This window comes from Dendropsophus ebraccatus, chromosome 6, assembly GCF_027789765.1.
Source record: "Dendropsophus ebraccatus isolate aDenEbr1 chromosome 6, aDenEbr1.pat, whole genome shotgun sequence".
Taxonomy (NCBI): Eukaryota; Metazoa; Chordata; class Amphibia; order Anura; family Hylidae; genus Dendropsophus; species Dendropsophus ebraccatus.
Window position 1 is genome coordinate 39,143,173 of NC_091459.1, and position 17,960 is coordinate 39,161,132.

At 42.5% G+C, this 17,960-nt stretch overlaps 1 protein-coding gene across 1 annotated transcript in view; it reads left to right on the forward strand.

Annotated features, from left to right (window-relative positions):
- SLC16A10 (solute carrier family 16 member 10) overlaps window positions 1–17,960 on the forward strand; it is a 67,654-nt gene that overhangs the window by 44,436 nt on the left and 5,258 nt on the right. The window contains exons 2-4 of the mRNA XM_069974845.1: window positions 12,441–12,585; window positions 14,220–14,622; window positions 17,224–17,367. Of these exons, the coding sequence (XP_069830946.1) occupies window positions 12,441–12,585; window positions 14,220–14,622; window positions 17,224–17,367 (692 nt within the window). The remainder of the gene's footprint in view (window positions 1–12,440; window positions 12,586–14,219; window positions 14,623–17,223; window positions 17,368–17,960) is intronic.

Below are 17,960 nucleotides of genomic sequence, written 5' to 3' on the forward strand. Positions count from 1 at the left end.
TGGTGTCTAGTGGGGGGATCGCAGAGGGGATATCCCTTGTACTGAGCTGGCCAGGGCTCAGCATTGGAATGATGCACATCCTGGTTCGGCAATCAGTGTATCTGGTCTGCTGCAGACCAGTATAATAGAGCACTGATCTAATGGATCGGTGCTCTATTATATACACATCATTGATCTCAATGGGAGATCAGTGCTGTGTATATAGAAGTACCCCGTGGGACTTCTAATTGCTGTATGTAAAAAATAAATAAAGTGTTTTTTATTAACCCCTAGACGACCCTGGGCTTACCCGTATGTCCAGCGGTCGCCTAGGGGACTTCAGAGTGGTCCCGGGTGCTGCCCGGGACCGTGGCTATTAGCTGGCACGGTCCGATCGCTGTGCCCGCTAATTAAGTCTTCAGATGCAGCTGTCAAAGCTGACACCTGCATCTGAAGACTTCATAGCAGCCTTATCCCTGCCCCCCCCCCCCCCCCGCGACATAGTCACGGAGGGGCGATCCGTACATCTGGCACTCGCCGGGGTCTGCGCCGTGATGGCGCTGATCCCTGCTCGGCACTCGATTGCTTTCGGCTGCAGCAGCCTAAAGCAATCCAGTGCCTATCTCATTGATCTATGCAGTATAACTCTACTGCATTTTTATTTAGAAATAAATAAATAAATAAACATATTTGGTATCGCCGCATGCTTAATTGCCAAAACTATTAATTTATCACATTCCTGAATTCGCACGGTAAACGGCGCAAGCGCCCAAAAAAAACAAAGTGCAAAATTGAGCATTTTTGCACGCATCAAATCCAGAAAAAATTTAATAAAAAGCATTTAAAAAGTTGCATATGCGCAATCAAGGTAACGATAGAAAGTACAGATCATGGCACAAAAAATGACACCTTACACAGACCCTCACACAGACCCATAGACCCAAAGGATAAAAGCTCTATAACAGGCATGTCCAAACTTTTTTCGAAGAGTGCCAAATTTGCTGAAGTGAACATGTGCTGGGGCCGACCATTTTGCTTGACATTCTTTGGACCATTAAAATGAATGCAAATAAACTTTTTTTTTTACAAAGTTTATTGAAAACGGCATACTTTTTATAATTAAAAAATCCCGGGGCACACCACCAACCAAAATGGCACAAAATGACACTAAAGCAGGACATATTATACATAATAATAATATTATAGATTCTAAATGTATTTATACTCACTCAGTGTGAAACCTGGGCCTGTTTCGAAAAACACAAAAGGGATATCCCCATGTTTCTCTCCCCCCTGCTTCTCCCCCATCCCCATGTTTCTCTCCCCCCTGCTTCTCCCCATCCCCATGTTTCTCTCCCCCCTGCTTCTCCCCCATCCCCATGTTTCTCTCCCCCCTGCTTCTCCCCCATCCCCCTGCTTCTCTCCCCTGTTTCTCCCCCATCCCCATGTTTCTCTCCTCCCTGCTTCTCTCCTCCCTGCTTCTCCCCCATCCCCCTGCTTCTCTCCCCTGTTTCTCCCCCATCCCCATGTTTCTCTCCCCCCTGCTTCTCCCCCATCCCCATGTTTCTCTCCCCCCTGCTTCTCTCCCATCCTCATGTTTCTCTCCCCCCTGCTTCTCCCCATCCCCATGTTTCTCTCCCCCCTGCTTCTCCCCCATCCCCATGTTTCTCTCCTCCCTGCTTCTCCCCCATCCCCCTGCTTCTCTCCCCTGTTTCTCCCCCATCCCCATGTTTCTCTCCTCCCTGCTTCTCCCCCATCCCCCTGCTTCTCTCCCCTGTTTCTCCCCCATCCCCATGTTTCTCTCCTCCCTGCTTCTCCCCCATCCCCCTGCTTCTCTCCCCTGTTTCTCCCCCATCCCCATGTTTCTCTCCCCCCTGCTTCTCCCCCATCCCCCTGCTTCTCTCCCCTGTTTCTCCCCCATCCCCATGTTTCTCTCCCTCCTGCTTCTCCCCCATCCCCATGTTTCTCTCCCCCCTGCTTCTCCCCCATCCCCATGTTTCTCTCCCCCCTGCTTCTCTCCCATCCTCATGTTTCTCTCCCCCCTGCTTCTCCCCATCCCCATGTTTCTCTCCCCCCTGCTTCTCCCCCATCCTCATGTTTCTCTCCCCCCTGCTTCTCCCCTGTTTCTCCCCCATCCCTGCTCACCTTCCTTGAGATGCTCGCCGCGGGCGCCGTCCCCCTCACCTACTGGCCCGGACGTGCTCCTCCAATCAGGGGAGACCCCTGATTGGAGGAGCACGTCCGGGCCAGTAGGTGAGGGGGACGGCGCCCGCGGCACACTGGTTGGAAAACACTGCTCTAGTGCACGGGAAAGGAAAGCCGAAATCTCGGACATCGCGAGATTTCGGCTTTCCTTTTCTGTGCACTAGAGCAGTGTTGCTGCCGGATACCTGGGGGGCCGCAAAAGTTCGGAACGCGGGCCGCAAATGGCCCGCGGGCCGGACTTTGGACATGCCTGCTCTATAAGCATGGAAATAGAGCGATTTTTAGGAACATATATTTGTTAACAATGGTTTGAATTTTTTACAAGCCATCAAATAAAATAATAGTTATACATGTTACATATCGTTGTAATCATTACGACTTGAGGAACATATTTTACCCCAGGGCAAATGGCGTAAAAACAAACACCCCCCAAAAATGCATTTTTTTAATCAATTTCACCACACTTTAAATTTTTGGGGGTTTTGCAGTGTACTTTATAAAAAAATAAATTCAGCCTGTCATTGCAAAGTACAATTAGTGACGCAAAAAATAAGGGCTCATGTGGGTCTCTAGGTCAAAAAGTGCTATGGCCTTTTAAGCACAAGGAGGGAAAAAAACGGAAGTGCAAAAATGCAAATTGGCCCTGTCCTCTAAGGCAGTGATTTTCAACCAGTGTGCCGTGGCACACTAGTGTGCCGCGACACATGGTCGGGTGTGCCGCGGGGAAAGTTCCCCGAACTATGGTGCCCCTGTGAAACAGGAGAAAACAATGGGGGAGAGAAACCTGGGGATGGGGGAGAACCAGGGTGGAGAGAAACATGGGGATGGGGGAGAAACAGGGTGGAGAGAAACATGGGGATGGGGGAGAGAAGCAGGGGGGAGAGAAGTTTGATGGAGAGAAGCAGGGGGGAGAGAAGTATGGTGGACAGAAGCACAGGAGAGAAGCAGGGGGGAGAGAAGTATGGTGGACAGAAGCACAGGAGAGAAGCATGGGGGAGAGAAGCACAGGAGAGAAGCAGGGGGGAGAAGTATGGTGGAGAGAAGCACAGGAGAGAAGCAGGGGGAGAAGTATGGTGGAGAGAAGCACAGGAGAGAAGTAGGGGGGAGAAGTATGGTGGAGAGAAGCAGGGGGGAGAAGTATGGTGGAGAGAAGCACAGGAGAGAAGCAGGGGGGAGAAGTTTGGTGGAGAGAAGTAGGGGGGAGAAGTATGGTGGAGAGAAGCACAGGGGGAGAAGAAAACAGGCCCAGGTTTCACACTGAGTGAGTATAAATACATTTAGAATCTATATTATTAACTATATGTATAATATGTACTGTTTTAGTGTCATTTTGTGCCATTTTGGTTGGTGGTGTGCCCCGGGATTTTTTAAGTATAAAAAGTGTGCCGCGGCTCAAAAAAGGTTGAAAATCACTGCTCTAAGGGCTAATTAAATATCCTCTCCCCTAATAAAAGTTTAAATCACCCCCCTTTTCCAACTGTATAAATAAAAATAAATAAATAATCATATTTGGTATCGCCGTGTGCGTAATCGCCTGAGCTATTAAATTATCACATTCGGCGTAAGCGCAAAAACACGCCAAAGTGCAAAATTGCGCGGTTTTGTTTACATCAAATCCAGAAAAAAGTGTAATAAAAAGTGATCAAAAAATTGCATATACGCAACAAGGTACTGAAAGAAAGAACAGATCGTGGCGCAAAAAATGACACGTCCAACAGCTCCATAGACCAAACAATAAATGCATTATAAGCATGTTAATAGAGCAATTTTAAACACATTTTGTTTTAATTTTTTAAAAGCCATTAAATAAAATAAAAGTTTTGCAAGTTGCATAGCATGTCAGTTTCACCATTGGGCGGACAGCGTAACAGAAACTGTCCAGAGCAGCAGAGGTTTTCTATGGGGATTTGCTACTGCTCTGGACAGTTCCTGTCACGGATAGAGGTGGCAGCAGAGAGCACTATGTCAAACTGGAAATAATTCACCACTTCCTGCAGGACATACAGCAGCTGACAAGTACTGGAAGACTTGAGATTTTTAAATAGAAGTAATTTACAAATCTATTTAATTTTCTGACACCAGTTGATTTGGACACAATTTTTTTTCACCGGAATTTGCGTCCATAGGGGTCTATTATAAGACAGAGACCTCTGTTTGGCCAATACACATTAGTATACTGCTAAAAGTGGAACGTGAAATAGCAGAGAAGACTACTTTATCCTACTTAATCCTCCAGACATACACTTCTGGCTGAAAGCCAAAACAGGATGTAAACAGGGCTCAATAAGCACAGTAATATGGCTAATAAATCATCGTAGGAATTTTACTCAAGAGAAGTAGCGTTACGTTTCTGAGCCATGGTGGAGCCGCCACTTAGTGACGGAAATATAACAATGTAATGTGTATGTGACAATAGATAGAGGACTCTGATATACTTTTACCTGGTGTGATTTTATTACTGCACATTCATTCCTCCGCGACTGTTCGTTACATCAAAGATTGAGAGCTCGAAATTCCAGAACAGTAATTGCTAGTGAACTGAACTTGAGATATTGCATCTGGCAGCGGTGACTTTTCACCATGTGAAATACTTTGAGCACAGCGGGAGAAATGGAACAGAGAAACCGGCCCCTTAAAGACATCTGGGCGTCATATGCTCAGCGGGATGCAAATAGGCTGCTGTTGGACGACAAGAATGTTGTTCTTATACATTTCTGTACAAAATGTAATATCATCGGCTAACCTGCACGTATCATGTCAGTGATGCCAGTGCTTGGTATAGGAAGGAATGCCAATATTTATACAAGTACAGCAGAGTATAATATTTACATACTTTACATTTCATGTTTAAGTTGGATATAGGAAATAGACTTAAAGGAGAAGTCTGGAGAAATTTTTTATAAAAGTATTGTATTGTCCCTCAAAAGTTATACAAATCACCAATATACACTTATTACGGGAAATGCTTATAAAGTGCTTTTTTCCCTGCACTTACTACTGCATCAAGGCTTCACTTCCTGGATAAAATGGTGATGTCACTTCCTGGATAAAATGGTGATGACCCGACTCCCAGAGCTGTGCAGGCTGTGGCTGCTGGAGAGGATGATGGCAGAGGGATGCTCAGTGTCCCTCCAGTGCCCTGTGTCCCTCAGTGTCCCCCTGCCATCATCCTCTCCAGCAGCCACAGCCCGCACAGCTCTGGGAGTCGGGTCGTGACATCACCATGTTATCCAGGAAGTAAAGCCTTGATGCAGTAGTAAGTGCAGGGAAAAAAGCGCTTTATAAACATTTCCCGCAATAAGTGTAAATTGGTGATTTGTATAACTTTTGGGGGGCAATATAATACTTAAATAAAAATTTTCACCAAACTTCTCCTTTAAAGGGGTACTCTGGCAAAAAAAAAAAATCTTTTAAATATTCTAAAAGGTAATAATAATGTTGTGCCGCGCTAAAAAGTTACCATATTATAATAAAATGGTTAACTAATTCACATACTATCTTCCATGTATTTGTTAAAACTAAAGTCACTCACCACATTGGTGTACTGGTTGTGCTCTGACTTGTAGTCCTCCGTATCAGCCGATACTGCATCTGATAGGTTTTAGTTTCTTTCAAATTCCTTTAAGGTCCACGGAATAGATTAGGGTTCTCTACGTCCTTTGTAGTTGTTTGTAACTTCTTTGCAAAGCGTGCGCCCCGGCCGGTGGCGCATACACCGCTTGCTAGGATAATCCTGAACGGAGTCCTCTGTGACGTCACAGTACAGATCGCTGTAGGAGGCAAAAGTGTCCTCAACGCGTTTCAAAGGTTCCGACCTTCTTTCTCAAGAGGGATTTGCCTCACTTACTGGGTTTACTTATATAGGTTCATGTCCTCCGCACAGGATTAACCCTTTAGTGCCAACCAAATTCCTTTTTTTGATATTTACAGACAATTTGATGGCCACCCGTTATCCCGGCATTTTAAGGAACACCATAATGGTCAAATAGGTGTTTCTATATTTGGGGGATTGGAAAGAGTAAATATAGACCGACGAGGTGGTAACTTCATTCATAAGATGTCTAGAAAAGAAAGTGAGTATATCTTCCTATTTAATAGTTTACAGCCAGTAGGATTGAATGCCGACTTCGAACTGTTCGCTTTTTTATAAAAAAGGAATTTGGTTGGCACTAAAGGGTTAATCCTGTGCGGAGGACATGAACCTATATAAGGAAACCCAGTAAGTGAGGCAAATCCCTCTTGAGAAAGAAGGTCGGAACCTTTGAAACGCGTTGAGGACACTTTTGCCTCCTACAGCGATCCGTACTGTGACGTCACAGAGGACTCCGTTCAGGATTATCCTAGCAAGCGGTGTATGCGCCACCGGCCGGGGCGCACGCTTTGCAAAGAAGTTACAAACAACTACAAAGGACGTAGAGAACCCTAATCTATTCCGTGGACCTTAAAGGAATTTGAAAGAAACTAAAACCTATCAGATGCAGTATCGGCTGATACGGAGGACTACAAGTCAGAGCACAACCAGTACACCAATGTGGTGAGTGACTTTAGTTTTAACAAATACATGGAAGATAGTATGTGAATTAGTTAACCATTTTATTATAATATGGTAACTTTTTAGCGCGGCACAACATTATTATTACCTTTTATTATTGTTTTATTGAGTGGGAGCAGTAACCACTTGTTGGTAGCCTGCAGCTATACGGACACTGGTAACCTATTAACAGCTGTGTCTGTCAGGAGCGCGGTTGTTTTTTATACATTTTTTATATTCTTTTAAATATTCTATTGATTTGTAATTTACTTCTTATTTTTTTCTAAACCTTATATTTATTAAGATTTTTTTCAGGACACAATAAAAACATCAATCGACAAAACGGAAAGTACAAAGATTTAGCTCTACAATCTGATATTTGTATGACGCAAGTACTTTCCTTCATAGTCAAGATACAACAACTGAAATGAAATATAAATAAACAGTAGAAGAGTAGAAAACTGCCGCACTCACTAGATGCTAATCTTCACGTTAGCCGTGACGAAGTGCGTAAACGCACGAAACGGTCCGTCGCTAATATGCACCCTGTGTTCGTCCTCCCTCACCTGTATGTATCCTTGGATTGAACTCCTGAACCCATGAAGATTAGCATCTGGTGAGTGCTGCGGTTTTTTACTCTTCTACTGTTTATGGACATTGCGTACATCTTTCTGCTGACTCCGATTGAGCACCACTCTATTTGCTATATTACTTCCAGCTTCCATTAGTCTGGTTGCAAGTTGGGCTGTATACTGCTTGTGACTTCAGTAGTGCCGACCTAGCTTGGTTTCTATCGGGTTGGACTGAAATAAAATATAGTTTACTTTTATTTAAAAATCTCTAGTCTTCCAGTACTTATTGGCTGCTGTATGCCCTGCAGGACAAGTATTCTTTCCAGTCTGACACAGTGCTCTCTGCTGCCACCTCTGTCTGTCACAGGAACTGTCCAGAGCAGTAGCAAATCCCCTAAAAAAACCTCTACTGCTCTTGACATTTCCTGTCACAGACAGCGGAGGCAGAAGAGAGCACTGTGTCAGACTGGAAAGAATAAGGATATACAGCAGCTGATAAGTATTGGAAGAGTTTAAATAGAAGTAAATTACAAATCCATAAAACTTTCTGACACCAGTTTAATTGAAAGAATTGTTTGCGCCAGAGTACCCCTTTAAGTGAGCAGATCCCTCAAATTCTATCTACCAATACCCTATTTCCTATAGGACGTTGTCTATATTAGGGATTCTACAAATCTGTGGAACCTATACAGAGGAAAAACTATAATCTAATGAAAGATTTTCACCTTTTCTGTTTCATATCCATTACTAGTTACTATTAAGAATACTTTTACTTATTACTGTTACGATACTGATGTAACATATGGACAGATACTACCATATGAAAGTGGTCTTACTTAGGTTATGCTCATTTCGATAAAACTAGCCTTAGGGAAATAGGCGTGAAGGAAATTACTACTATTCATTCAAGCACGAGCCCCAGTCCCTTACAATATGGTGTATTTATGGTCTTGCATCCATAAATACAACCTCGGGAATGTACTGCAGTCTTTAAATAGAGCACAATGCTTTTCAGATGTATAGTCACCACCCTTCATCTCAATCACATGATGGAGAGGATGTAAGTAAGTGCTACCTGATTGTCACGATGAAACCTACGGGCATATAGGACTGGCCACATGTCTGTATGACATGTCAAAACTTTTTGTAAGCGACAGTAAAGGGGAACTTTTAGACTATGTTCACATGTAGTACAAGACCGGCCGTTCCGTGACCCGGCCGGGTCTCAGAAAAGATCTTTAGCTCGGCAGAGTTCTGATGCGGGCGCATCCGTGCACGCCTGCATCAGAACTCCCCATAGTGCACTATGCAGTGTGGCCGGAGCCGCTCGCTCTATAGTGTACACTGACAGGGTTTTCTGCGGCCACTATTCAATGAATAGCGGCCGCAGAAAACTGACATGTGTACGCTCCGGCCGGGATTCAATAGACGGCAAGGTAACGTATATTTTTGTATTAATCTCGGCAACAATTGGCAACAATGGCCGTACTTTTACAAAAATATACGTTGTGTGAACATGGCCTTAGCAAGTTAGACAAATCTAACCTGCTGATATCTAGAACAATAGGGGGTCAGGGTGTTGTAATATGACCATGGCAGATCTCAGATCATGGCCTATAGACTGTAGTGCTATGTTATGGGTGCTTAGTTATGTCTGATGTTTACAATCACAAAATCAGTGGTACTTATAGCTTGCAGACTAGAGATGAGCGAACCCGAACGTTCGGCATTTGATTAGCGGTGGCTGCTGAAGTTGGATAAAGCCCTAAGGCTATGTGGAAATCATGGATATAGTCATTGGCTGTATCCATGTTTTCCAGACAACCTTAGAGCTTTATCCAAGTTCAGCAGCCACCGCTAATCAAATACCGAACGTTCGGGTTCGGATCGACTCGAACCTGAACCCGGTTCGCTCATCTCTATTGCAGACCCATGGACCCCTATTAGCATTAGTGTCAATAACATTTGATATTGTTAGGTGTGATAATCCTAAAAGAGGCAATAGAGGCTATATACAACTTGTATTGTATTGTTATAGTATCAGAACTTTCTTCATGACTTTCCTGTGTTTCTCCTAGCTCTGCAGTTGGAGTGCCATCTTCTGGTCAGGAGAAGCACACACCTATTCTTACAGCACATGCTTTTAGGAATCGCGAATGTTGTGAATCAACAAAGTTAACACTTTACCTTTTTCCATTCCATTCCAGTCAGTCTTGGATCACATTTAGAGTTTTTTTTGTGTATTAGGGATATTTTTATACAGTTACTGTACAGCTAATATAAACTGATGACAGAACCGAGGTTAATTGGTTTAGTTCGGTGTAGGAGTAATCTGACCCACTAAATAATCTGTTATGAGCCTTCATATTTTTCATGTTAAATATAAAACAGACTAATCAGAATTCAAATATCAGCTAAGCTTTAAAGGGATTGTCTAATGAAGACAACCTTCTTTTTTAATAAAAGATGGTGTGACAATTGGTTTATTGCTGCTGGTCTAACTCCTTTTTCCAACAGCAAACATCAGCAGTGGAAATGTAGCCTTAGGCCATGTTCACACGGCGTATGAGACCGGCCGTTCTGTGACAGAACGGCCAGTGTCAGAGAAGATAATCCCAGCTGGTACTGCAGTACTGGCCGGATGATCTTCATTTCTGTTAAATTGTAATGCGGGTGCATCTGTGTGCACCCGCATCCCAATTCACCATAGCACACGATGGAGAGTGCAGTTGGTGCTGCACGCTCCATTGTGTGAACTGACATGTCTGTGCGGTTGCTATTCAATGAATAGCGGCCGTACAAAACTCAGTCTTCCCTGCGAGCGGGATTCCAGTCATTCACATAGAACGTATCTTTTGCATTAATCACGGCCGTTGTTGCAAATTGCAACAATAGCCGTGTTTTATGTAACAAATACGTTATGTGAACATGGCCCGAGGGTGTGTTCACACGTACAGGATCCGCAGCACGAGGCACACCCGTACTTTTCACTGCACATGTGTACAGCTGCTGCGCTTCCACATTAAGTAGCAGAGAATCCTGGGGGTGCTCGCATTGTATGGTTAGTTCTCCTGTCACACAGCACCAAATCCTCTGTAACCACACAGTGATATTATACTGACTGCATTGCTACATAACAAAGAGCATTGTCTCCTGGTAAGCTGCAGAGCTGATAATACAATTAGGAAAAGGTAATAATATAATTAGCCCTCAGTTGATATACAACCTGCAAATTTATTTATTTTTTTTTAATTTTCTAAGAATCTAAAAAGACATATGGACAAGGATTGTCATGGCAAATCAACCCATGTAAAGTGTGGCTGTCTGCTCATAGCAAGTGGAGTACAGAGTCCTAATGAGTACTAAGTAGATTTGTGTGTCTTTATTTCTTTCTCTATAATTTTACTTTGTGACAAAAAAATAGGATGAATGTATAATCTCCTATTACATTTACCATTTTTGTTAGCATTCTCTTCACATCTTAAAAGTGTCACTGTTGTTAATTTTTTTTTTTTTTGCAGAAATCAATAGTACAGGCAATTTTAACCCCTTAAGGTCAAAGCCAATTTTCGTTTTTGCGCTTTTGCTTTTTCCATTTTATGTTTAAAACTCCATAGCGCTTGCATTTTTTCACCTAGAGACGTATATGAGCACTTATTTTTTGCGAAACCAATTGTAAAAAAATGAAAAAAAACAAACAAATTTGTTTTGATTTCGGGGAGTTTTGCATTTACGCTGTTCGCCCTATGGTAAAACTGAATGGTTATGTATGTTCCTCAAGTTGTTACGATTACAATGATATGTAACATGTATAACTTTTCTTTTATCTGATGGCTTTTAAAAAATTCAAACCATTGTTAACAAATATATGTTCCTTAAAATCGCTCTATTCCCAGGCTTAAAACGCTTTTATCCTTTGGTCTATGGGGCTGTGTGAGGTGTCATTTTTTGCGCCATGATACGTTCTTTCTATCGGTACCTTGATTGCGCATATACGACTTTTTGATCACTTTTTATTACATTTTTTCTGGATTTGATGCGACCAAAAATGCATAATTTTGCACTTTGGATTTTTTTTTCGCTGACGCCGTTTACCGTGCGAGATCAGGAATGTGATTAATTAATAGTTCGGGCGATTACGTGCACGGCGATACTAAATATGTTTATTTATTTGTTTATTTAATAATTTATATTTATAAAATGGGAAAAAGGGGGGTGATTTGGACTTTTATTAGGAGAGGGGAGTTTTTATTAATAAAAAAACTTTTTTTTACTTTTTTTTTTTTACATAAACTAGAAGTCCCCCTGGGGGACTTGTATATACAAAGCACTGATCTCTCATAGAGATCAATGCTGTGTATATACACAGCAATGATCCATCATATCGGTGATAGATTGCTATGGCCTGCTGCAGGCCATAGCAATCTATTGCCGAGCCGGGATCAGCGTCATTCCGACGCTGAGGCCCGGGCCGGCCAGAAGAACGGATTTCCCCCCCGCGATCGCATCGCGGGGGGGGAGATCCGTGCCACTAGACACCAGGGATGTTTTGCATAAAGCACTTCAATGCAGCCGGCTAATAGAGGCACTGTCCGGCTGCAGATTACAGCCGGGATCGGTGCCGTTCAGAGCGGGGTCCCGGCGGCGTACCAGGTACGTCATGGGTCGCTAAGGGGTTAAGAAACTTTGTAATTGGGTTTATTAGCCGAAAAAGGAGAGGAGGGGGGGGGGCTGGGAAAATGCATTTTAAATGCAGATAATGGCATATTTGTCTAATAAACCCAATTACAAAGTTTCTTAAGATTGCCTGGACTATTAATTTCTGCAAAAAAAAAAATGGCCTTATGTTGCCTTATACATAGTGGCTTCGAGCACTTTCTGAAGATACAATGCACAAGTAAATAGTAAACTATAGAGGCTTCAAAGAGCTAGTCTCATGTGATCACTGGAATCTCCAAAGAACAAGACAGGATAGCTATATTTTTAGCTTTTACAGTCCTTTGAAGTTTTGCTGTTTTTTGCTTTGGAAAGTACTGTAGTATGTAGTATTTCAGAAAAGAAACACACATTTGCTCATACTTCTCATAAGTTTACTAGCTTGCTGTACATCACTGTTACTGTATGTTATTTCATTGGTTCTTTTTTTTCTACAGCATGGGTGAGCTCCTTAGCAATGGGAATGATTTTCTTCTGCTCCCCTGTAGTGAGCATATTCACAGATATGTTCGGATGTCGAAAGACCGCAGTTGTTGGTGCCGGAGTTGGTGTTATTGGCCTTCTTTCAAGTTCTTTTGTCAAGTAAGTTATTGTGATTTGTACTGACTTTTGATATTCAATGACTGTCAGTGTATTAAGATTGCCGATAACAGTCTCCCAGGCCAGACGATGCCATGACAATACACCTAAAGTCCTACCATTTATATGTAAAGGCCCTATTACACAGAGCGATTCTTTGCTGAATCAGGCCGAGGAGCGAGCAATCATTCGCTCAATAACTGATCATTGTCTGTCAATAAGTTAAAATTCATTGGCCGCACATTGCTCCTTGTAAGTGGTTGATTAAAGGCGAACTGTGGCGTCAGTATATAGAAAATCATAAAGATGTTATGCTTACCTCTCCAGACTCCCCTGGTGTCCTCCTCCTGTGTCTCTGGGAATGCAGCCGCTGCTGAACCTGTCTCTTCTGAGACAGCCCACTTAACCAGTCACTGACTGTGGCCCTGTCCCATTTAAGTCAGTGATTGGCTTATTGGACTGTCCCTACCAAGACGGGTTCATCAGTGGCTGGGGCCCAAAGACACAGCAGGAGGACATCGGGGGAGCATGGAGAGGTAAGCATAACATCTTTATGATTTTCTGTGTACTGATTTCGGAGTACCAGCGGTACATCGCTTTTCTGCTTTCATCATGAATAGTGAGTAGTAATTTTTTCGAACGGCAGCCCAGTTCCCGCATACGGCACCAGTCTATTTCCAGTCACAGTCCCAGCCTGAAGCACTGGAGGCAGGCCGGCCTGCCCCCAGTGGGAGGAAACCCGCTCCCCTGTATGACGCCTCTCTATTAGGATCAATGGAGCTGGGTCATAAAGGCGAGGGGGTAGAGCAGCATCATAAGGCCCTATTACACAAAGTGATTATTGTCCGTATTTGGTCAATTATAGGCCATTACGGTCAATAATTGTTTTGTGTACTAGAAGGCAACAAACGACTAAGATATCAACGCTCTGCTGCCATCATTCCGCGCAATAGGAGCTCCTATGTGCTCCCCGGACAATCTAAAGGTCGTCTGGGGAGCCCCCCCTGCAGCTCCCCAGACAACCTTTAGATCGGTCGCATGTGTAATAGCGCTGTCAGCTCGTGTAATAGCGCAGTCAGTGATCGGGGAACGAGGAGCAGCGCTCGCTTGCTCCAGGAGATCGCCCCGTGTAATAGGAGCTATAGAATATGTGTGAACACTAACAGGACACATTACTTCTGTTTAGAGATGAGCAAACCTCGAGCATGCTCAAGTCCATCCGAACCCGAACTTTCGCCATTTGATTAGCGGTGGCTGCTGAACTTGGATAAAGCCCTTAGGCTATGTGGAAAACATAGTCATTGGCTGTATCCATGTTTTCCAGACAACCTTAGAGCTTTATCCAAGTTCAGCAGCCACCACTAATCAAATACCGAACGTTCGGGTTCGGATGGACTCGAACCCGAACCCGGTTCGCTCATCTCTACTTCTGTTGTATTTTCCTCCATCAGCATCAGCTTATTCTCTAGGTAATGAAACCTCAAATACATGTAACGTCATTTCTATTGCTGTTAGTAGTTGCTTCCTAACACTTTGTTCTGTATTCTGATATTGTCCGACTGTATAAACTCATCTCTCAAGTGTTTATTTTTTTTTATCCTAAAATGTGATGTCTTCTTTCTTATTTGTTTCTGTAGGAGCTTGGAGCCTCTTTATTTTACTTATGGAATTTTATTTGCTTGTGGCTGCTCATTTGCTTACCAGCCATCCCTGGTAATCTTGGGACACTACTTCAAGAAGCGTTTGGGTCTTGTAAATGGTATTGTCACAGCAGGCAGCAGTATATTCACCGTCTCGCTGCCCTTTCTGCTCACCTTTTTGCTTGAAAATATCGGACTTTATCATACCCTGCGTGTACTATGTATTCTCATGGTAATACTCTTTTTGGCTGGATTCACCTACAAGCCATTGCTGCCTAGGAACAGCAACAGGTGTAAACAGATCTTCAATTTCTCCATCTTCAAATCCAGGAGTTATTGCATATGGGCATTTGGCATTCCTGTAGCACTATTTGGCTATTTTGTGCCTTACGTTCATTTGGTAAGTGATGGCTTATACAGCAGCTTTGTTTTCAACTTCTTGTCCTGGATGCTTGACAGCAATAGGCAATTTAAGTCCATGGTGTTTTCCATACGCAAAACATATAAAAGTAGAACATACTGGGTATTTAAAATACGCAGCTGTCAATGTGAATAGCCTTATAAATGAAAAGGGTTATCCAGGATTACAAAAAATAAAATTACTTTCTTGCAAAAACAGCACCACCCTATCTTCAGGGTGTATGTGGTATTACAATTCAGCTGCAATCACTTCAGTAAATGTAAGCTGCAAAAACTATACCCAAGAATGGTGCTGTTTCTGGAGGAAAGCAGTGATGTTTTTCTAAGTGTGGATAAGATCAATAACATTAGCTCCTTATTACGGCCGTCAAAATACGGATGTAATATGGAAGTCAAATATGATCATGTGAAAAAGGCCTTAGAAGGAATAGTAACTCCTGGGTTACCTATGTGTGATGGATGCAAACCATCTTTCTCGTACAACTTTATATTAGACCACCTGATAGCATCATACCTAGAGATGAGCACAAATCCGGCATGCTCAAGTCAGATCATTCAGCATTTGATTACCGGTGGCTGAAGAAGTTGGATGGCCATTGACAGTATCCATGTTTTCCCATACTCCCTAGGGCTGCATCCAACTTATTCAGTTGTCGGGATTCAAGTATGGTCAAGTTGCGCTCATCTCTAATCATAACTAACAAAATCCAAAGACACATTATGTTTTTTTGGTAAATTCCGAATGTCCAACGTTGTATGACGTTTCCCCATTCTCAGTGCTTGCATATTGACACACACCTGGAGTTGTTAAAAAAGGTGGAACTTGACTACAAGTTGATCATACCTAACAAACTTCACTGCCTTAAAATAGTTATCTGGTAAGCTAAAATATATGTTACATTATCCCCCCTCCTGCAGACTAACAATTCATTACATACGTGTTATTATCTATTCAGTTTCCTTCTCCCAGTTCTGAGCTGCTGTTGCTTTCTGCTGAAGGCACAAAATACTGTGTGTGGGCTTTTCTCTCCGTCTTCCCCCTCCCTTCCATGACGGCTGATGTAAATGAGTCTCTATCTGTAACTTTGTAGCTTTTTTGTAATATTGCCCCCCCCCCCCCCCAATATTACAAAAAAAGCTACAAAGTTACACATAGAGACTCATTTACATCAGCCGAGGAATCTGAGGATTAGGAATTGTTTACATTAGCTGTCTCAGAAGGGAGAAGAGAGAACGGAGGAGGCAGTTGAGAGCAGAGATGGACTGAACAGCTCAAATACAGTTGTGTCTTTAGCATAAAGCAAAATGCTCAGAACTGAGAAAAGGAGACAGAAAAGGTAACGACAGGTACTACATGAATTGTTAATCTTCAGGAGGGGATGTTTCAACATATAGTTTACCTAAGCGGATAACCCCTTTAAGTATGACACAGTTCTCATTTAAAGCAAAAGGCTGTGTATGTAAGGTTACTTTCTCAAAACAGTGTCTTGTTTTTTGTCAAAATTCCCTTACGGAATATTTAAAAATAGAAGAAAAAAAAAATTCAAGAATTTCTATTTGGACTTCTGGTTTATATATCAATTGCGTTGCAGTTGCATTGCCGTTTTATATACTGCAGTGAAATTCTCTTATTACTTACTTTTGAAAACTGACATGATGCCCTAACAAACCGCAATGCAACCTGATCTTGTGTTTTCACCCCAAGTCTTGAAAGCACCTAATACAACATAAACATACTTTATTTATTGTGCCTTTAAACAGGCCCTTCTTATATTGCATTCAGTTGAGAATTCCACCTTCTCCTGTTGCATATGGTAGATGCAGCTGGAGGTAATTGAAAAAAGATATATGGCTGATGCAACATATGGAACAACATTTGGGATTAAAGGGAATCTGTCAGCTCCCGGGCTCTACCTACTGTAAGTCGCTGACAGTGTGCTGTAGCTGGCAGTCCCCTAGTGACCTTGGTACCTTTTGGTAATTTGTCCATGGAGTCGATTAAGCATAATCTCAGGTCTCCTACTGTAACCAAGAGTCAAAGAGGAGTTGTTTGTGCCACACTTTGGCATGCCTCACCAATCCTTCCTCCTCCCCCTTCTTCATGAAAAATAAATGCTACTGGCTTCCTGTTCGCTCAACTGTCAGTCAGTGTCTCTGTTTGCAGATCAGTCCCCTATAGACAGTTTATGTCTAAAAAAAAACCTAGATTTGGTTGAATCTCTGAGCCCAGACATGTTGGATCTGTGCTCTAGGGGTAACTCACCTGTGTAGAGACTTACCAGCAGTTCATTCTTTGGTTAAAATCCCTATTGAAATTGAGAAATCAGAGATTCAACTACAGCTGAGTGTGATCTGCAATCAGAGACACAAACAACTCCTCTTTGACACTTAATTACAGTAGGATACATGAGATTGTGCATAATCTACTGCACAGATAAATTACCAAAAGGCACCATGCTCACTGGGGGACTGCCAGCTACAGCACAGTCTCAGCACCTTAGGTAGGGCCTGGGGTTGACAGATTCTTTTTTAAAGTTTGCATAACTTTAATTTTACTCTTAATTTATATTTTTTTCTACAGATGAAACATGTTAAGGAGCTTCTGGGACCTGATGTCAAGGAAGAGGTTTTGTTGTTATGTATTGGTGTTACATCCTTAGTCGGAAGGCTTGTTTTTGGCAGAATTGCAGATTACATTCCTGGTGTGAAGAAAGTTTACTTGCAGGTAATGAAAGACTTATTTGCTGTCTTTATCCTAAGGGTATGTTCAAATTGAGCAAAATCATTGGAGCTCTCCGCTGTGGAATCCTGCCTGCCTCAGTGTCAAACAGTATATCTATGTGAGGGCTTGCGTGTCTTCGCTATATGAATTGACATGTCAACTCTTTGAGCAGAGAGCAGAGGCGCGCAAGCCCTCTCATAGACATACTGTTTGACGATGAGGCATGTGGGATTCCGCAGCGGAACGATGATTTTACTCAGTGTGAACATACCCTAATTGTTATAAAATGAAATGTTCACCAATTTGTACCATAGATTTATTAAATGTAAAAAAGTGGATGGGCTCAACTCCAATGTTGATGATATGCAATGGTATATAGGAAAACTGGGTGTCCAGCAATCATATAATTAGAAAAGACCTTTTTTCTAAATGCATTAAAAACTAGGAGCCTTTCTAAATAAAGGACGTTTTTTACTCATCTGACCCCCCAAATTCTCTAATTTCCTCCTATTGTTGCGAATACTCCCTGGTCAAGTAAAGAACCTATTTATTTAAACAGCGTATAAAGTCATAGGTTATATAACTGAACAAAAATG